At 42.4% G+C, this 22205-nt stretch overlaps 1 protein-coding gene and 1 pseudogene across 1 annotated transcript in view; one reads left to right on the top strand and one right to left on the bottom strand.

The window, feature by feature from the left end:
• Positions 1-22205, bottom strand: part of OSBPL1A (oxysterol binding protein like 1A) — a 187203-nt gene that overhangs the window by 148819 nt on the left and 16179 nt on the right. Inside the window, exons 3-4 of the mRNA XM_069468506.1 lie at positions 15739-15824; positions 14711-14785 (exon numbers count right to left, since the gene is read on the bottom strand). Of these exons, the coding sequence (XP_069324607.1) occupies positions 14711-14785; positions 15739-15824 (161 nt within the window). The remainder of the gene's footprint in view (positions 1-14710; positions 14786-15738; positions 15825-22205) is intronic.
• On the top strand, positions 16526-20418 carry LOC138383517 (fatty acid-binding protein, heart pseudogene; annotated as a pseudogene).

Genomic DNA, 22205 nt, shown 5'->3' with positions numbered 1-22205 from the left:
TAAAGGTGTAAGTAAACAAAGTCATTAAATTAGAGCAAGAAGTACATTCACTTAAAATCATTCCTTTAAGTTCTGTTGCAAAATATAATGTTCCCAACAGACCTAGATTTTTAAAAATTAATTTTGATGTTTACAGAAAATATAGCATTATTTTCTAAAGCGATATAGACTGATAGACTATAACACTATCGACGGAATAGTTTATAAGGAAGCATTATAATTAAGCATTATATAAGCATCTCCTGAAGTCAATATTCAACAATGGAGAATAAACTACCTCATTTTGTATTTACTATAAGTGGCTAACTGCTCTTTTGGAGATTTCAAACTAATTGGCAATGGACATGAGTCCAGTATCACTGGGTCAGTTACACAACTTAACAAAACAGCAGAAATGGAGGAGAGGGAGGCAGCCAATATTAGAAATTTGGTATTTGATTATCCTGGGCTGTACAGCACCCAGGAAGGGGATGATGGCCTACACTTGCTCTTCAGGCCTACACAAAGGGAGGCTGAAATACACGACTGTTCTAATTTCTAGGCGTACGGTACCTTTGAAATATGAAGTGATATCCTGGACATTATATGTTACATTGTCCTAGGAGTTTCACTGCTCCTTTGGGCCGTATTATATCCTACATTCTTTTAAAATATTTTTTATAGTTAAAAATGCATAAATAAAATCTAAAAACCACAAACAGGAGTAAAAACAATATACTCATTCTAGTCACTATACAACCACTATAAACATTTTAGTGTATTTCTTTCTCATCATTTTTCCTATAAGTTTGAGATTTTTAAAATATAATTTTATTTATATGCCATTTACATATTACACAGTTTACACATTTTTCAGAGCTGAATATTATTCTATAAAATGTACTACACATTTTAAAAATAGGGAAATGGTTTTTAAATATCTAACATTTTAATAAAATGAATTCTTATAAAATATCTTAACATTTCCTATTATTTTAAAGGTAACATTTTGGGAGAAGTATTTTCATACTTTATGTAAATAGTTCATATTAGTAAGGAAAGTAGAACCACCCACAGAATGATTAAAAAAAAAAATCGCAAATCATATATCCGATAAGAGATTTGTGTCCAGAATATACAAAGAGCTTTTACAACTCAACAATAAAAAGACGATTCAATTTAAAAAATGGGCAAAGATAACAATAAACAATCCAAAAAGGAAACTGAGAATTATATCTACAATAGCATCAAAACTGCTTAGGAATAAGCTTAACTAAGGAGGCAAAAGATTTGTACACTAAAACCACAAAACACGGCTGAAAGAAATTAAAGAAGGCACAAATAAATGGGAAAACATCCTGTGATCATGGATGGAAGACAGTATCGTTAAGAGGAGAACACTACCCAAAAGCAATCTACAGATCAGTGCAATCCCTACCGAATCCCAATGATGCTTTTTACAAAAACAAAATCTTATCCTAAAATTTATATGGAATTTTAAGAGACCCCAAGTAGCCAAAACAGTATTTAAAAAGAAGAACACAGATGTAGACTTTGTTCTTTGAAGCCATCCTGATTTCAAAACTTAACTACAAAGCTACAGTAACCAAAACAGACATATACGCCAATAGAATAGAAAGCCTCAAAATAAACTCTTGGATACATGGTCAAAGGATTTTTGACAAGAGTGCCCAGACCATTCAATGGGGAAAGGACAGTTTTTCAAAAAAACTGGTGCTGGGAAAACCGGATATCCACATACAGCAGAATGAAGTTGGACCAGTACCTTACACCACACATAAAAATTAACTCGATATGGATCAAAGCCATCAGAACTAACATTATTAAAACTATTAGAAGAGAACACAGCAAGAAAGCTTCATGAGATTGGATCTGGTAATGATTTCTTACATACGACACCAAAAGCACAGGCAAAAAAATAAGAAATAAATTAGACTTCACCAAAATTAAAAAACTTTTGTACATTGAAGGGCACTATCAAAAGAATGAAAGGAGCCATGCGCGGTGGCTAACACTTGTATACCAGCACTTTGGGAGGCCAGAGGTGGGAGGATCGCTTGAGGCCAGGAGTTCAAGAACAACCTGAGCAAGAGAAACCCTGTCTCTACAAAAAACAGAAAAATTAGCCAGGCATAGTGGCACATGCCTGTAGTCCCAGCTACTTGGGGAGGCTTGAGGAAGAAGGATGGCTTGAACCCAGGAGTCTGAGGTTGCAGTGAGCTATGATAATGCCACTGTACTCTACCTTGGGCAACAGACCAAGACCCTCAAAAAAAGAGAGAATGAAAGGAAATCCAGAGAATGGGAGAAAATATTTGCAAATCACATATATGATAAGGGATTTGTATATGGAACATATAAAGAACTCCTAAAACTCAGTAACAAACCAAACTGGATTAAAAAATGAACAAAGGACTTGAATAGACATTTCTCCAAAGATGTACAAATAGCCAATAAACATATGAAGAGATGCTCAGCATTAATCGTTAGGAAAATGCAAATCAAAACTAAATGAGATCACAACCATCAGGATGCCTAAAATTAAAAAGGCAGACAAGTGTTGGCGAGGATGAGGAGAAAGCGGAACCTTCATGCAATGCTAGTGGGAATGTAAAAGGTGCAGGTGCTTTGGAAAACAATTTGGCAGCTCTGCAAAATGTTGAACATAGAGTTACCATATGACCCAGCCATTCCACTCCAAGGTATACACCCAGAGATATAAAAACATATGTCCACACAAAAACTTGTACGTCAAGTGTTGAGAGGAGCGTTATTCCTAACAACTACCACTTGGCACACTCGAGGGATGTTATTTCTCAACCTATTTAATAGCTCATCTAGTGGTTTTATACCATTATTGCAACTGCTCAGAGTTCTAGTAATTAAATTCCCTGATACGAGCTTCAAGAAAGTGATCAAAACTAGTCTGGATCCTGATGGTTATAAATCCCATAAGGGCTGTGGGGAATAAGCAGAGGAAATAGTATGTGCAAAGGTACAGAGAGGTACCTTAGTTAAGGAAAAAATATATACTTGAATAATGTGAAAACAGATTACAGGAGAAAAGGGCAGTGAAGAATGGGAAGCATGAGTTAAGTTGTTACATGCAATCTTAGGGAGCTTGAGTTCTCCTAAAGGTGACGGTATATTATTGAAAGGTTTCAGAGGACTGATACCATACTTGCAAGTTAAAAGGTCACCTGACTGTCGTGTGAAGAAGATTTAGAGCAGAGGTTCTCAAAGTGTAACCCACAGACCTGCAGCATCAGCATCACCCATGAACTTGGCAGAAATGCATTTCTTGGACCCCATCTCCGACTCACTGAATCAGAAACTGCAGGGCTGGAGCCCAGCAATCTGTGCTTTAAGAAGCTCTCAGGCAGGAGAAATAGCATCAGAAAAGGTTGTTATTCATAGAGCCAGAATTAGAAACTCAGAAGACACCTCAAGAGACTAGCAGTTGGATTTCTACCCCAGGGGCTTCAATGAAACACCCAAAGGAGATAAGACACTGTCTATTTTTAATGTCTCAGTGGACAAAAGGTGGTTTAACTTTCTTCAAGGGTCTGTTGCAGCATCAATATTCTTATGTTTTAAAAACTAAAGTTTTCTTTAAGCTTAACTGTACCTTTCTATGGCCAAATTGAAGACCACCCTGCTTTCTTCACTACTTTTTACAGATACCAGACAGTTGTCATCTTTCTCATCCCTTGAGATCTGGAGTTCTTCACCTAGTCCTGAGCAGTCCCTGGTGCTCCAAGTCAGTCCAACTCCGTTCTCGTTTCCCTCACAGGGAACTCCTTTCATCAACTGAATGGACTGTTCTCCTCTGAATCTTCCAGTGTCTCCACATTCTTTTTATTAATTATTCACTTAACATACTGAAGTACCGAACAGCGTGCAAGGCCCTACAGAGAAAGCATTCTTAGATGATGAATGCTGGAGGACTTGAGGAAGAGAAAGCTCTCACAAAACTGAAGCCGAGATTAGGATGCCGACGGGAGCACCTGTAGAGGACAGACGTGAGATTAGGGAAAGTTAGAGAACAACTGAGGGACAGAGCAGTCCAGGTCCCACGCAATGGACGTGTTCTTGAGTGGAGATGGTACAAAGGCGGACGTACAGAGAAAACTGTTTCAAAGACCAGCTCAACACCGTCGAGGGAGCGGTGCTGGAGGAAGATGAGTCCCATCTCAGGTACATGAACTTTCAGACACCTGAGGGGGCCCAACATGCAGCTGGACAGAGGACCTGGGTGCCTAGAGAAGAGGATGCGGAGAAATTACAGATTTCCAAATAACCCCCCAGGAAATAAAAAGAAAGCCAGAAGAGTATACTGGTTTGTTGAGAGGGAAAAAACTCAGAGGAACATGTATAATGAAGGGTAAGGAAAAAAAACCAGAAAGGAATCGTAAAAGCAGCCAGAGATGAACTGTGCCTCCTCCCACAGAAGCGATCAGTTTTGCTAGAGTGATAGCTATAAAAAATAAGAAAATAAACTCTTAAAATAAACCACTGATGACCTTTTGAAAAAATTCACTTAACTAGTACAGCCAAGATCTAGACTAGAAAGGGTCAACATAATAAAGGGCTAAGGAGGTTGATAAAGACAATGTAGACACATTTGAATATCTTTTAAAAACCTGAGCTAAGAAAAGCAATCTGCTCAGAGAAGCCTTCCTTACCCACTCTATCTAAAGTAGCATTTACCCACCCACCAACTCTAATCCTTTGCCTTTTTTTTTTTTTTAATTTGGACACAAGCCAACCTGTTCCTTTTCATAGCACTTTTAACCTCCTGCATTTGTTGTCTGTTTCCCCTTTATAAAGGAAGGGATTTGGTCTGTTTCATTCACTACTACACCCCCTGCACCTAGAATAGTGGCTATTTATTTTTTAATATTTAGTCCTGAATAAAGGTATTATTGATTAAAATATTCCTGGCCAAGACAGCACTTTGACTAATTTGTCAAACACTAGCGACTAAGAAGTTAGAAGAGCAAACTATTAACTTTGAGCACGATACTTTCATTTTTCAGTTTTAATGGATACACCCAGCATGTTCAGACTAGCAGTACACACAAAGGTGAGACTGAAGAGCAGAGTGGACACAGCTGTGAATCCTATCCCCCACCCACCTGCACCCCACTGCCCTGGCGCCATGATCCGCTCAGTAAATTTCAGTCATTCCCTTATTGCACCATTATGTTGCTATCATCATCACACAATACATCTCAGATGAAACACTTTGAGAAAAATCTCCATGCCCAGACTGATTTTTTTAAATAACTGCTTTATTAAGATATAATTGATATACCATAAATTTCACCCTTTTAAAGTATACAATTCCGTGGCTTTTGCTATACTCAGAGTTGTGTATCATCCTTATTTTAGAACATTTTCATCACCCCAAAAAGAAACCCTGTATCTCATTAACAATCACTCCCTATTTCCCCTTCCCCTAAGCTCCTGGCAACCACTAATCTACTGTCAGTCTCTATGGATTTGCCTATTCTGGACATTTCTATCAAGAAATTGAAATCATACAATATGTGGCCTTTTGTGTCCGACTTCTTTCACTTAGCATGTTCTCAAGGTTCATTTATGTTTTGGCATGTATCAGTGCTTCATTCTTTTGTACTGCTGAATAATGGTCCATTGTATGAATAAACCACATGTTTATCCATTCATCAACTGATGAACATTTGGGTTGTTTCTAGGTTTGGGCTGTTATGAATAAAGCTGCTACGAACATTCCCATGTTGATTGTTAAAGATTATTTTCTTTCCATAAAATTATCTACTTTCAACAGAAATTCCACATGAAAAGCTTTACTTCTTGTAATTTCTTTTCTTTTTTTTTTTTTTTTTTTGAGACAGGGTCTTGTGCTGTGGCTTGAGCTAAGTGCAGTGGCATCATCACAGCTCACTGCAACCTCAAACTCCTGGGCTCAAATTGCTGAGAGTAGGCCAGCATGAGAATACAGAACCCCTGCCTGCAAGCCACAGATATGAGGAACGTTTATAGCACTTGCAGGCTCTTCTTCATGGACTCCCATCTGGTATTAACGAGAAAGACGGTGCGAGTGACCACAGAACACCTTCCTCGGTGGGGCGGGCCTGGAGGTGGGGACACTACCACTCCGCAGAAAAGGCATGAAGCCCCACCCAAGACCTTCCCCGATAGGGAACCTGATCACTGTGGGAAGGGCAGCAAACCCTCTCAGCCACAGGGCACAGGAAGGAGCCTTTCAGCTAGGGAGGAAGAAAAAGAAAACCGTTCTTTACCACTGAGGGAGGGGCTGGAAACTCTCAGGAGCCCACAGTTCAAGGGAGGAACAGGATCACTGGTAAAGATAGGCAGGGATAAGACCTGCCTAAATGGAAGCTGGACCTGGACCACAGAGGACCCCGCCCCCATCCCCATCCCCATCCCAAGACTAGCAAGTACTGAGAACAGGCAACAGTGGTCTATTAACGGGAGAAGCAAAGTGTGGAGAGAAACCTCTGAGGCCCAAAGCACACTAGGAAATCTCTCAGAGGGTGAAGCAGGAGAAAAACCCTACAAAGACTCAGCCTGTGCCTTATGCAGAGGCAATACTGAATTTACAAACTGAAGGAATATGAAGCCTAGAGTAACCACAGCAACAACCAATCACAGTAACAGATGAAGAATGCCTTCAATGGGGCCCGGCGGCACACCTGTAATCCCAGCACTTAGGGAGGCTGAGGTGGGAGAGGCACTTGAGGCCAGGTGTTTGAGACCAGCCTGGGTAATATAGCAAGATCCTGTGCTAAATAAATAAATAAATAAATTGTAATTATCCAGGTGGCTTAGAACTCAAGCTTATAAAAAATAAAGAATGGCTTTAATGGGCTCATCACTAGATATCAGAGCACAGCTGAGGCAAGATTCAGTAAACTTGAAGACAGAAATAGAAATGAGCCAAACCCTAAGAGAAAAAGGAGAGAAAAAAAAATAGAACTGAGCATCCAATGGCTGTAGAACAATTGTCTAACAGTCTAACAAATGTGCAATAAATTAATGGAAGAATTTAGTATAAGGCAGTCATTTCTCAATCTAGCAAAAAAAAAAAAAAAGGCAAAAATGGGAAAAGGTGATCAAAGTATAGTATCTGCTGCCATTTGTCCATTTAATTTTGCCTTGAGGAATGCTGATTTCTCGTAACTGTCCTCGTAACTCTCTGCAGGTCGGTCCTCCCAGCCTCCCTGACCTGCTGCTCATTCCCACAACTCCATCTCCCTGGCTTCTGACGGTTAAGTGCTCTCCTGGCTCTACTGCTGTGGAGTCCCTGTCACACTGCCCCAGCCCACTGCCATCAGTGAGCTCAGGTCTGCATTGACATTCTCACGGCAGCCCTAGACCACAGAGGAGAACTGCTGGTGAGTTTCTCAGTGATGCTGGTGGCCTTCCTCACCAGCAACTTCTGCTTAGGTAAATGATGTATCCTCTGAGCCCTTCTGTGCCATATAATTCCCTGCTATGCTTTCTAGTCTCATATACTACATCCAATATAGGATGCCCAGTTATTAAAACCCTGTCTTTCATGGTAATCCTAGCATCTTGACATCCCTTCATGGAGAACACCGTATTTTTTTCAACGTTGCTGGAGACCATCCAGGACACCTCAGTTTGTACTATCAAAAGAAACCAATGATGAATAGTCAGAAGCTGAAGACAGTCACCCCAATAAAAGTCCTGATACCTTGTCCAGTTTCTGGATCTGAGTCAACTTTGGAATTAGAACTATCATATTTACTGAAGGAGAGGCCAGATCCTACAAGGAAAGGTTCTGCAATACCACAGCAAACACACTGTCACAAACCCCCCAACCCAGTCCCAAAGGGACTAGTGGTCATTTACTCAAGTAACTGTGCACTGGGGAAAGGCGAACACCCAAACATCTCACAAACTGTTAGATATAAGGTCCAACTTGACACTGATGCCGAGAGACCCACAGTGCCACGAGGCCCTGTGTTAGAAAGGGGGCACGCGTGGGGGAGAGACGATAAGTGGTACACTCGCCCAGGCCTGCCGCACAGGGCACGCGCTGGCCGGGTCCACAGATACACCCAGTGGTCTTTCTCCAGCCCCTAAACGTAAAATTGGAATAGACACACTCGGTTGTTGGCACCACCCTCACACTGCCTCCTTGGTCTGTAGTGTAAGCCAAATGGAGGGCCTTGAAGCTACTCTCTCCCAACCACTGGCTGCGACAGATCAAAACCAATATGCTGTATGGGGAGGAACGGCAGAAATTAGTGCCACCCTTAAAAACCTAAGAGCATGCAGGGGTGATGTCCCTATCATATTTCCATTTAATTTACCAGTCTGCTACTACAAACACCAGATGGAATGTGGAGGATGACCGCAACTTCCACGTACTCAACCAAATAGCGGCCCCAATTATAGCCACTCTGCCAAATGTGGTATCTTTGCTGGAATAAGTACTACTACCTCAAGTACGTGGTATGTAGCAACTGATATAGCAAATGTTTTCTTTTCTATCCTCATCGGGAAAAAAGGTCAAAGACAGTTTGCATTCACTATGGGTAACAGTATACATTTGCAATTTTGCCTCATACCATCCGGGCATCCTGCACGACATCACACTGGTTCACGTTATCAACGACATCATCTAATACAGCCAGATGAGCAAGAAGAGCTAGAATGCTGACAGCCTCGGTGAGACACGTCATCCAGAGGGTGGGAAGTAAATCTTAGCAAGAATTTGGGGGCTTTGCCACATCAGTAAATTTGTAGGGGTTCACCGGTCTGAGTAATGCCAGTACATTTCCTCCAAATTAAAGAATAAATTATTGTATCCTTCACCTCCTGTAACAGAGAAGGGAGTACAGCGCCTGATTGGCTTCATCAGGTTCTGGGGCAGCATATTCCACACCTATAGATAATGCTCTCATTCCTATTCTGGGAGGCCTGAAAGTCTGCCTGAACACGGGGCTCCTTGTGTCAAAAGACCAGCAGGAAAGAACAGTCACTATCTTAGCAGAGGTAACTGAAATTGATCAGCAGAAAACAGTAGAGCTGTACACAATGGGGACACGAAGAACATGTTTAGCACGTATATGAGACACTCAGGTGTCTCCTGGTATTCTCTTGTCCAATTTTGACAGTAAATGGACAAGTGTAGCAACTCCAGCCCAAGGAGGGCATGGCAGCCAGGCACTCAGACCTCCAGGGATGAGGGCCTGAGTCACTCCACCAGGTGAGCCACAAAGACCGAAAGGTGTACTAGCCAAGGGCAAGGAGAATCTAGAATGACAGAGCAGGAAGAAAATGATCCTGCTGTGGCCTCAAGACCAACTCCAGCAACAGGAGCTACAGGTTCCCTGCACCTTTCCCTTCTAAGCTTCTTCCAGGAGGGGAGGCCCCCTGAAGTCCTGAGGGAGCTGCTCCCAGGAATGTAGGAAATGAATCTGAGCCCAGCAAGGGGTACGCTGCGGTAAAGCTGCGACACGCTGCTCAGGTCTCCCTTCAGGAATAAAATACTGACCCCAGATGCTGGGGGTGCCCAGGAAGCAGCCTTTAGCTGTTAGCCTTGTGAGGGGTTGTCTCAGCGGAGGAGAGCCACGTGCGAGGCCAAACTCCTTCCCAGGGTGGCCTATATCCATGACTGACCATCCCAGGGGTATAAAGTCCCCACCTCTCACCCACAACGGGAACTGGGGACAGCTCAGAAGGGTCGTCTCTTCTGCAGACCTCCCAACACGACGTGGACTGAGGCATCCCTGGAGACTGCTTAGCTCGTCTCTGCCACCTCTGCCTCCTTCCCGGCTTCCACAGGTGTGATGCCACAAGCTCTCAATGAACCCACTGCACACTAATTTCCATCTCAGTCGGCTTCTTAGAGAACCCAACCTACGACAAATGGCACCATTTGTAACATTCACCATTAAATCAAACAGGTCAGGCTGTATGGACAGTGCCTGACACATAGTAGGCCTTCAATACATGAGAGATGGTGTCCTAGGGAATCCTAGGGGCTTATAGAAACCTCAGTATTATACATACCTTCTGTATGTTGGGTGAGAAAGACAATTTCTGAGGCATAGACCATAGAAAGCATTTGTTTTAAAGACATTAATATTCTCAATTCCACTAAAAAGTAATTAAAGTCAATGCCACAATCCAAATATTTACTATATTGATTGTATCCCTATTTTAAACTGATTATAAAAGGCATAAAAACTTCGGAATTCTAACTGCATCTGAAAAATAAAGGAACAAATGCTAAACATGACATTTTAAAACTCTGGTAAACTAATTTTTACCAAGGAACAGTAGGGGTCACTCACGTCCCAAGAAAAGCCCAAAGGTCCTCATAAATTTGGGGAGTGAATTTAAAGTGCTTCTTAATAAACCAAATCCTTTTTCAGCTCAACATTCTATTTATTAAATCACAGGATTGTAAGATTTAAAATTATCTTCATGGTAAAAGATCACATCAAAACAAGATCATTTGATTCCTTTCATGAATACAATTAGCAATTAAACTTTGTGCATAATTCAATCATGCTTAGATATTAAGCACATACATTTTTTAATGTTTCCTACATGACACAATCATTTAGCTCCAGCTAAGTGTTATTTTCTAATGTAACAGATAAAATACAGTGAGTGCTCAGAAAACGCTGTTTCGTTTAACGTTTTTTTTGTCATGACACTGATGAGGGTAGAATAAATAGATTCCCGGCCAGGGCCACTATCTGTGTGGAGTTTGTTCATTCTGCCCATGTCTACACGGTGCTCTGGTTCCCTCCCACATCCCAAAGACGTGCACGTTAGATTACTGGTGTGTTTAAATTGTTTCCCCTCTGAGTGAGCATGAGTGTAGGTATAAGTGCGCCCTGCGACAGAATGGTGTCCTGTCCAGGTTCCCACCTTTTGCCCTGAGCTGCTGGAACAGGCTCCAACCACTATTCCCTGAACTGGAATAAGGGGGTAATTATCTTGTTTGTTTGTTTTTATTAATCTTTCTTAGATGTATGTATAGTTCACATTTATTTCAATGTTTAATATCAGAAATGCTTTGGAATTTCTTTAGAAGTTTGGTGATTTTTTTTTGACCCGAAATATGCCATAGGAACTTAACTCTTATTTATATCAATTAGCCGATAGTAAAATTAGTTTCCTTACATGCTGTTTCACTTAAAGTCACGGTTTTCAAGAATGTCGATGACATTAAGTGAGGACTTACTGTATGTACGCTAATATTCAAATCAAACTAAGGCCCAATTTAGCATGGTGTCATGTTTGAAGTTCAAGAAAATAGCAGAAATGGACAAGTATGGAAAGAGCTGAGCACAGATCAATGAATTGATTTCATCTCGGTAATTACAGAGATGGGAAGTAAGATGCGTGTTGTGCTTGCAGAGGACACACAAAATGAGATGCGTTTTAATTCCTTGCAGGATTAATACAACCTAGTAAGACAAACAACAACAGCTCTAATACAAGGTAGATGGTGAATGAAAGTGCTGTAATGTGCTGGGAAATCTGGAAAGAACACAGCTTCCTTCCAGCTGTAAGACATTAGGAAAGAATTTATGGAGATTACATCTGAGCTGCACTTTGGGTAGATCTGAGCCATATGGAAATAGATAACAGAACTTTCTCAGGTACATAGAAAAGAATGACAAATACAAAGCTATATAAGGAAACAGCAAGTAGTTCGGGCAGCCAGGCTAATCAAACCAGTCGAGGCTCATTTTTCAAACCCCATGAAGTCAAGCAATTAACCCACTATCTTTATTGTTTATTGATTTATTTAAAAAGTTACTTTTTTCTGAGCTTTAGTATGACTCCATATGTGGTTCACAAGTACCAACTTACGAATGACAAGACAGGAGTGGTGTGCAATGTACTAATTCAAACACGCTTAGCCCATACTTAGAGGGTCAATTCATGATAATTTATAGTAAAATCTAGTCATTAGAATAATGAAAACTGTGAAACAATAATTCATTCTTCTTTAACATAAGTGCACATAAACCTTCCAATTATGTGATTATAACCTTAGGGGTCATGTTGGGCTACGGTCAATAATCAGAACAAACAAGAAGTATACTCTATGTCATTGTTAATTTACCAGATCATTTAAATAATCAAAAAAAAAATCATAAAAATGGGGTAAAGTGACTTTTGGCTATGGTTGCTTGAAGAATAACAGAAATGTTATCCTGAAAAATTGAGTATAACACTGGATGAAATAGTCAAAACTAAACATATTTCAATGGTAACAGACATCCACTAAAGATAAACAACAAATTGAGAGGAACTGCTAGAACTGCAGGCAAGAACTTCAGGAGTGTTTAGCCCTCTGGCGACAGGCTATTACCCCTCCCCACTTCGCCAGAGAAGTCTGACCAGGGCGGGGCTGGCAGGGAAAGCCAGCAGCTTTGAGGCCAGAGGGAGCTGACTCGATCTGGAACCCATACCTAAAGCAGCACTATTAGTAAAAATACCAAATTCAGTAGAAAACAAATGGGGAAACCTACATGTCTGCTGGCATGGGGCTGCTTTTTCCCGTTTGAGTGTATTAGCTTTCTATTGCTGTTGTAACAAATTACCACAAACTTGGTGGCTTAAAACACCATAAATTTGTTATCTTACCATTCTGTATTTCAGAAGATATGGGTCTCACTGGGTAAAACCAAGGCATTGCAGGGATGTGTTCCTACCAGAGGCTCTAGGGGAGAATTCATTTCCTTGCCTTTCCAGCTTCTAGGGCCTGTCCACATTCCTCAGCTCACAGCTCCCCTGCCTCCCTGCAGTTTCTAAGCCAGAAACACTGCATCTCTCTGACAATTCTCTCACAGGCATATTTCCCTCTGATTCTTCGGTCTCCCTCTTACCCTTTTAAAAACGCTTGTGATTATATTGGGCTCACCCAGATAATCCAAAATAATTTTATCTTAAAGGCAGCCGATTAGCAGCCTCCCTTTGATTCTGCAACTTTAATTTCCCCTTACCATGGAACCTAACATACTCACGGTTTTCAGGCATTAGGACATGAACATCTTGGGCGGGCCATCATTCTGCCTACCACATAGGGCAAATGGCAACAGCCTGAAATTTGACAACCCTGGAAATGAAAGACCCAGAGAAAGAGCAGATTGAGCTTCTCAGGGACCTACCACTGCTGAGAAACTCCACACTTAGGCAACAGAAAGGAGAGAAGGCCCTGCAGGAAGTCAGAGCAGAGGCACAAGTGAGAAATGCCCAAACTTTGAAAGCACTCTCCAACGACCTACGGATCCACAGGCAGAGTGCAGAAGTCCCGTGGGATTCAGTATTTGAGCCCACTGCTACCCAAATACTGGCTGACTGCTAAGCTATGCAGAGGCAGGGTTGAACCCTAAAAAACTATGCTAAAAAATTAAAAATTCTTTTTAAAAACTGAGCAGAGATATCAGCTAGCCAGGCTCATTCCAGATTCTACAGATTAAGGCCAGACCAGTCAATAAATTTAACAAAATAAGTACAAGATCTGTATATTGAAAACTTCAAAACATTGCTGAGAGAAAGAAGATTTAAATAAATGAAGAGGTAACTTTATGTTCATGGATTAGAAGACTCAATATTGTTAAGATGGTAATTCTCCCCAAATTGACCTACAGGTTCAAGACAACACAATCTCTATCAAAATTCAAATAGGCATTCTTATAGAAATTTATAAAATGATCCTAAAATTTATATGGAAATACATAGGACTGAGAATAGCCAAAGTAGTATTTTTGGGGGGAGGCCAGGAATGCTGTGTTGAAACAAGGTAATTTTTAAAAAGAAGATCATAGCTGCAGAACTTATACTACCCAAGATTAGAGCTTAATTATAAAGCTACTGTAATAAATTGGTAGAAGTGTAGACATATAAATCAAAGGAAGAGAAGAGAAAATCCAGACATAAACCCTTACATTTATGGTCAACTAATTTTCAACAAAAGGTACTAGGGCAACACAATGCACAAAGATAAACTTTTCAATAAATAGTAAATAGATAACAAAGCGTGTTATATATCCTTACAATGGAGTATTATCCAGCCATAAAAGAGTCAAACTACTGACACATGCTACAACATGGATGAACCTCAACAACATGCTAAATTACATAAGCCAGACACAAAAGTTTGTATGCTACCATTTATAAGAAATTTCTAGGCAAGGCAAATATCTCGAGACGGAAAACAATTCAGTGGTAGCCTGGGGCGTGAGAAAGGAACAGGGAATGAATGTAAACAGGCATGAGGACACTTTCTAGGGTGACAGAAATGCTCTAAAACTGGATTGTGGTGATGGCTGCACAACCAGGTTCAATGTATAAAAATCATTAAAATGCACACTTACAATGGGTGAATTTTATGCAATAATTATACCTCGATAAAGCTATTTTTTTTTTTTTTTAAAAATGAATAATCAGGAGTTCCCCATGGCTGGAGTACACAAGCAGAGACTGAATGACCTATCAGGGATGCTATCGAGCGGGAGTATCTATGACCTTAGTATTTGACCTCACTGTCCAACTCTAAGATCTTGTGGCCTTTTGACCCAAAGTGCTCGTGTATATACTTTGAGGCTTTCTCCAGTTGCCAGTCAGAGAGTTGTAACCGAGAAAACACTGGTGAATGCTCTTCTAAATATTTCACTTGCAAACATTGAACAATTGTCACCTTTCGTCCTGTAAAGGCAGCTCGATGAAGTGGCGTGTCTCCCATGTCATTTAACACATTCACTTCTGCACCAGCCTAGTAAACATGAACACTTTAAATATCTTCCACATATTAGGAAATACACAAAGGTGAAAATAATTCCTTAAAAATATGTTAAGTATTTCAAAAATTAAGGTAATCATTAATACTATTTGGTTGTCACTACTAAAAACAAATGTAATTCATGGTAAAAGTAAAAAGCTGGGTGTGGTGGCATGCACCTGCAGTCCCAGCTATTCAGAATTTGGGAGGGTTGCTTGAGACCAGGAGTTAGAGGCCAGACTGGGCAACATAGCAAGACCCCATCTCTAAAAATTAATAATTAAAAAAAAGGTAAATAGGCAGTTTCCTGAAAGGTAAAAATCTACCTGCTAGGTAGAAGAATAAAAAGTAAAAAAAAAAAAGCACTTTTCTTTAAAAATTTATACATCTTCATTCTACTTTAGAAGCAGTAATATTTTGAAAAATGGAAATTATCTCTGAATGAAATACCTTATTTCCTCCACCATCAATTTAATAAGTTTTCAGGGGGAAAAAAAGATGCCACCATTTAAATACAGATGAACTGTAAGATGCAACCCAATTTCAGAAATATCAATATGTGAAAAGTTATTCATCATACAATTGAGAAATAGGAGGTCTCAATTCTCATTAAGTACAGTGCTAAGAGATTCTGACATTTCTAATTATTTAGGACATGCTTTGGTTATTTTTTCAACTGTCATGCTCATAAAACTGAAAATATCTTCATTAATATGCCTACTTTTTCAATTTTAAAGGGCCAATAATGTAAAAATCTAATGACTAAAAATGCAATTTTAATTAATAAGGCTAACTTAAATTATGCATTTAATAAAACAGGTGTCTTTAGTGATGAGTTATTGCTTTAAATAAGCCATTATGGCTCAGTTGGCTTTTCTAATACTTTTATAATTTCCATAACAACAATATTTATTATAGTCATTAAAAAATTAAAGCCATAAATAGACCTTCAACAGATCCTGGACCACTTGTCTATGTCCAAAATAGCATGCCAGATGAAGAGGTGTCCAGCCCAAATTAGACTTACTTCTTCCTAAAAATGGAAAAAGATAATTTTAGATGATATTTAGGTAATTTTACAATAAAATTAACTTCTCCCTAACAAGCTACTTCACTACCTTGGCCAACGGCTCTCCTTCCCACTGCACTGCTGCCGAGTGAGAAGAGACAGGACACTGTACGCAGTGTAACGGGCACAATGGACCAGAACTCACGAGATCCAAAGCGGATGTCACTGTTCTGACTCAACGTCCTCATCCTTAAGAGGGTGAAAGGAGACACGACAGATTGCACTTGAACTAGATGGTCTCTGGCAGCTTTTCGGCTCTAAGGCTCCAAGTCTTTAACTATCTTGCTAACAAGCAACGAGGTGGCTCTCTTGGCATAACATTTCATCTCTGTCTCTGAAAGCCTGTGCCACGTAAGGAGCCAGCACCTTTGTCAACAGGTACAAGAATAAAAAGTTAAACGGCACTTTTCTCTAAAAGTCTATACATCTTCCCCTTTAGAAGTAGTCGTATTTTTAAAAAAGGAGAACTATCTCTGAATGAAATACCACATTTCCTCCACCATCAATTTATGAAATTTTCAGGGGAAAAAAAGATGCCGCCATTTAAACATATAGGTGAACTGTATATTTAAGTACAGAATATTTCCTGCAGTATTTGGAAAGCTGCTACCTTTACAGAGAGTCAATGAAAGTGGAGTCTTTAGTTTCAGATAAGATCTCAGTTAATGAAGATACTGGGTTACCAGAGTGAGAGAGAGTCCAACTGGACCAGAACCAAAGTTAAAAGTAACGAAAGGTCAGATCCTCGCAGCAGAGCTGAGAAAGATGTAAGGCAATTGAGGGCTGCAGAAACTAAAACTACATGATTCAATTTAGCAAGAGAGATACAGTGCACTATTGAGAGATGAGATAGCTCCAAAAGCTAACCGACATTCCAAATCAGGCTGCAGAGAATACAGCCCTATCAAGTCCCCAAAGTCCACCACCCTGAGGGTCTGTCAGTGCCCGGGAGCCTGCTGCTCCCAGGAGCTGCTCCAGAGGAGGGGCTCGTGCTTCAAGCGGTTCACGTCGACTGCAGCACCTCACTCATGGTCTGCACTGCCCTCAGCTCCTAGATTTCAGGTCCGGAACCAACAGAAACCTCAGCCACCAACCTCAGCATACCCACAACAGGCCTACAGCAAGCCCGCAAGGGGCAGCAGCTGCCAGCAGTGTCCCTGGGATTGCTTGCCATTAACCCAAACCCCCACATCTGCTTCCTCTCAAGTGTGTGCCCCCTGGAATCCCTAATTATAGTCAATAAATCCTGCTTCACTGAATGTATCTTTTGCCTTCTGTCAGCTTTTCCTCAGGTGGAGGCCCCGTCCCCACACGCCCCTGTACCTCACCGAACAGAAGCTGTGTGAACATCAGCACCCCCCTGCCGCCTGGGGTCAGCCCCTCCAGGCTCCCTGCACAGCCCCGCTGTGAGGCGTCCGTGGCCAGGCCACAGCTCCCTCAGAGGCTGCTCCGCTGCCATCCGCCAGCGGCTCACCCCTCACCAAGTAACTTTGGGCACCACAGTCTTCTCTTCTGCAAATCCTGCCACCATCCTGGGGGGGTCTAACTGCCTATTGAGCACCCAGGTCTCTCAGCTTCCCTTGTTCCTCACAGAGCCAGGGCGCCACCATTGTCCATGGACGCACGAACACGGGAAGAAGCCACTTTGCCACACTCCCAACTTTCCAGCCTGTCCACGCAGGCAGACCCTGCAACTTAATCAGCCCCTCAGCTCTTTAATCACTTTGCATGTATGTAAACACCCCCCACCTTCAATTCCTTCAATAAATCCAGTGTCTATTCCTTGATCACCCACTTCGACATTTCTTTCTCAATATCCCCAGTATCCTTACTTCACTATCTCTGTCACAGCAGCCTAGAAAAACCTCAAAGCCTGATATATACACTAGCGCATTTTCTCTATAAACTTACTCAGGCTGCTAACCAATGGTGAAGAAAAACAGCAAAGCCCTGTGGATGTACAGCACCATAAAGTCCGGATCCCACACTTTAGCTAGACAACCGTTTTATAAGGCCCTGTGCAGGGGTCTGTCCTAAATTCCACAGCAGGTATTTTTTTTTTTTTTTTTTTTTAAAGACAGTGTCTCACTCTGTTGCCTAGGCTACAGTGCAGTGGAATCATCACAGCTCACTGCAGCCTCAAACTCCTGAGCTCAAGAGATCCTCCTACCTCAGTCCCAAGTAGCTGGGACTACAGGAACATGCCACCACACCTGGCTAATTTTTGTATTTTTTGTAGAGACAGGTTGCCACTACATTGCCTAGGCTGGACTCAAACTCCTGGCCTCAAGCAATCGTCCTGCCTCAGCCTTCCAAAGTGCTAGGATTAGAGGCATAAGCCACCGCACCCAGCCCCACAATAGGTATCTTCAATCCTTCACTATTCCCCTCAAGCCTTTTATCCAGACACCTCTCCCTTAGCAAAGACATCTTTTGGCTTCACAGGGAAAACGGGAGCTTTCAACAGAATTCCCTAAGCTTCCTGGCACCAAATCTACCATCCTACCTATATCTGCATGTGCCCTGCCAGCCTTCCCTCCTGATGTCTAAGACTAACCCTTCTTCCCAAATCCTGGATCCCAATCTTCCTGCTCGCTTCTCAGGCCCTCCTTTTTTTTTTTTTTTTTTTTTTTTTTTCCAATCTTCAACTCTCCGCCTTTAGTTGCTAATAGGAAGGAGAAAGTCAACACTCTCTCCTCTAACAAGTGAAAACAAAGGAAACCCTCCCCTACCTGTGACTGTCCTCACTCTCCCTTCCCACCTCCTTCCTTCCCATCAACTGCCCACCACAGCAGACCAGGCTCATCTCCCACCATGTCAGCAACACTGTCCTCAACTTTTATTAATAAATGCTAAATGCTGTCACGGATCCCCAGGGGCACCTCCCGGCTACCACCTCACTGCATCCCTGGGTAGCTCGGCTCATTCCTCCCCAGTGGCCACAGCCCTGCCCCTACAGATTCTCTCACTTCTCTGGCACTACTTCTCCGTATCCTTGGGAAGCTCTGTTTTCTCTGACTAGTCCATTGTTGGTAACTTCAAAAATGGTATTTCCTAGCCCTCTCCCACTGCTTTATTCCTATGCTCACTTCAAAATCCGTATTTCCATTTTCAACTCTCCACTAGACACTTCTAGTGGGATGGTGCTCAGAAAGCACAAAGCTCATCTCATCTTTCAATGCACACACACTCACACACATGAACCACCCGTCCCCCTCCCACATTTGTCTTCAAAATCAGCTGCCCCATTCTTCACCTGGTTTCTCATGCCAGACATCAGCAGCGCCCTTCCTACTGTCTCCTTTCGCCTCCACACTCCATTGGCTCTACGGACTCTACCTCCTAAATGTTAATTACATCTCCCTCCTCCATTCCCACTGCTTCTGCCCCAATCCAACCCACAGTCTCCTCTAACTTCCCAGGACAGCTTCTGAACTGGCGTCCTCACAGCTAGTATTTCCAAATGGGATTCTGGAGCAAGAAGTCAAAAATACTTCCAACACTCTTTACTACTTATGGATATCTAAGAAACTGTGTTCAGTGAATAAGAAATACCAAGTTTTGGAGTATTTACAAAGAACTGTATCCTATACAGATATTAAAACACTGGAAAACACTGGCAGGTTTTATTGGGGAATATTTGAAGAACTTCACATTTGGACTCCTAGCAAAGCAACATCACTACACAGAATCACGTGTTGAGACTAACAATGTAAGTATTGTGCTTCCAAAACTTAGTATTTCTTCGAATATCACTCATAGAACTTATATAAAGTATACTATGAACGTAAAAATATTTGCAAGAATGACTCGCATTAGCAAGAGACAGGACCATGAGCACACACTTAACACATGGCAATGCTACCAGCAAAACTAATTAGATCCTCCTTTCCTAGACACTAGAAATGCTGACCTGCACTTTCCACTCTGCATGTCAGTGCTTCTTTCACTTTTGAATCACCGGATTCCTTCCAACCAGTAACATCTCTATGTTGATTGTTAAGCTTTACTTTGTACCATTTTCCCCCAATTTCTTGGGATGTGGAAAAATAAGAAAGAAAGAAATCAAGAAATGCCAAGAAGGGAGTCCGGAGTCCTTGCACGCCTGCTCTCAGCCTAGCCCAGCATCGCCGTGGTGGACACCTTCCTGAGCACTGGAGACTAGTGGACAGCAAGAATTTCAGTGACCATATGAAGTCAATCAGTGTGGGTTCTGCTACCAGGCAGGTGGCCGGCATGACCAAGCCTACCGTAATCACTGAAAAGACCAGGGACACTAAAAACACAGAGCACTTTCAAGAACATGGAGATCAGCTTAAAGCTGGGGGTGGAGTTCAATGAGACAAGAGCAGATGACAGGAAGGTCAGGCCCACCGTGACACGGGGCAGAGGCAAACTCGTCCACCTGCAGAAATGGGACAGGCAAGAGCCGACACCTGTGCTGGAGCTAAGTGATGGGAAACTCACCGTGACACTCACCACGGGCAGTGCGGCGAGCGGGCAGCGTGGCGAGCGGGCAGTGTGGCAAGCGGGCAGTGTGGTGAGCGCTCGCAATTAGGAGAAAGAGGCAGGACCTGCCCACACCATCTCTGCTCCTCTGCCAATCAACTACCCCTCACCTCAGCACCACACTGCCTCATTTTCTGCTCCACATTTTGTATAAATCCACCTTGGTTGAGGGATTCTTCTGGGATAAGGTGCCATGGGGGGGCCTGGATCCAGTTTTCCAGTTCCAGTTCCCATTGTGTAGGTGGTCTGTTTTTGGTTGTTTTTGTTATTGTTTTTTGTTTGTTTGTTTGTTTTTTGAGACAGAGTCTCACTCTGTTGCCCGGGCTAGAGTGCTGTGGAGTCAGCCTAGCTCACAGCAACCTCAAACTCCTGGGTTCAAGCGATCCTTCTGCCTCAGCCTCCTGAGTAGCTGGGACTACAGGCATGTGCCACCATGCCCGGCTAATTTTTTCTATATTTTTTTAGTTGTCCAGCTAATTTCTATTTTTTTCAGTAGAGACAGGGTCTTGGCTCTTGCTCAGGCTGGTTTTGAACGCCTAAGCTCAAACGATCCGCCCGCCTCGGCCTCCCAACTGCTAAGATTACAGGTGTGAGCCACCAAGCCCAGCCTGTTATTGTTTTTTTGAGACACTGTTGCTCTGTCACCCCAGTAGAGGGCAGTGGAGTCACAATAGCTCACAGCAACCTCAAACTCGTGGGCTCAAGCGATCCTCCTGCCTCAGCCACCCAAGTAGCTGGGACTACAGGCATGCGCCACCACTCCTGGCTAATTTTTCTATTTTTTGTAGAGAAGGGGTCTCGCTCTTGCTCAGGCTAGTCTGTAACTCCTGACTTCAAAGAGACCCACCACCCCTACCACCCTCACCCTGCCTCCCCCATGGCCAAGTTGTTTTTTCTAACTGCATTCAAAGGGTACTCTGAGGTCAATAAAGCAAAGTCAAGGAAAAGAGAAGAGGGAAAGGAAAGGAATGCCAGGAAGGAATTCCCACAGGGAGCATGGAAATGCTGTTCACACCCAGTCCTGCCCACCCCTCCCCACTCCCCAAGGCCGACAACTGCACTTCATCCGACTGTGTCATTCTCTACGCAAACCTTTCCAACAGCCCTTACAACAAAGCTGACTGACAGGTATAATGAGGTGAAACTTTGAAAAACCATTAACACATTTCTCAGTTTTACATTTCCAAGTAGATGACTTTCTGCTAATTAGCCAGAGCCAACCACGGGTGGGGATTATTAAATGTTTTTGGCATCCAAAACATAACCCTGAGGATGGAGAGAAATTTTAAAATTTCTTTAACCAACTCAGACAATAGCTTCTAGACAACTCAGATCATAGTTTCTACAAAGATAATACTCCTTCCACACTGAGGGTGAAGTCATGAGGTTTGCTGCTCTAGGACAGGAGGGGAAAGTGACACAAGGGATAAAATATGCATCTGAAGCCTGTCCTTTCTCGGACAAAGGGATGTGGGAGAGAAAAAGACAGAAGATGAGACATGTGGCTCTTGATCGTAAGTCTGGAAGTGAGGTGAACTGAGGGGACACCAAGAACAGGCAGGCTGCTTCTGGGTGCTAGGAAACGACCCCTGAGCAGGCCACCTACCTGAGCACCCACTGGCAAGGTGCCACACAGAGCAAACTCTGGTGCGGCCTGAGGGAGGGCCGCATTCTGGCTAACCAGAGCTGCTCTAGGCTCCCAGGTGTCACTAAGTCCCGACATGCCACCCTCCGAAGAGGGGTTAGGAGTGTGGCTGAGCTGACCAGCAGGCCGAGGCCAGGTACCTGCTGAAGATGTGAGAGGGCCTCAGGCTGACACCACACAACAAGAGCATG

This window comes from Eulemur rufifrons, chromosome 5 (genome assembly GCF_041146395.1).
Source record: "Eulemur rufifrons isolate Redbay chromosome 5, OSU_ERuf_1, whole genome shotgun sequence".
In the NCBI taxonomy this organism is placed as follows: domain Eukaryota; kingdom Metazoa; phylum Chordata; class Mammalia; order Primates; family Lemuridae; genus Eulemur; species Eulemur rufifrons.
This window is presented reverse-complemented; position numbering and strand designations above follow the sequence as displayed.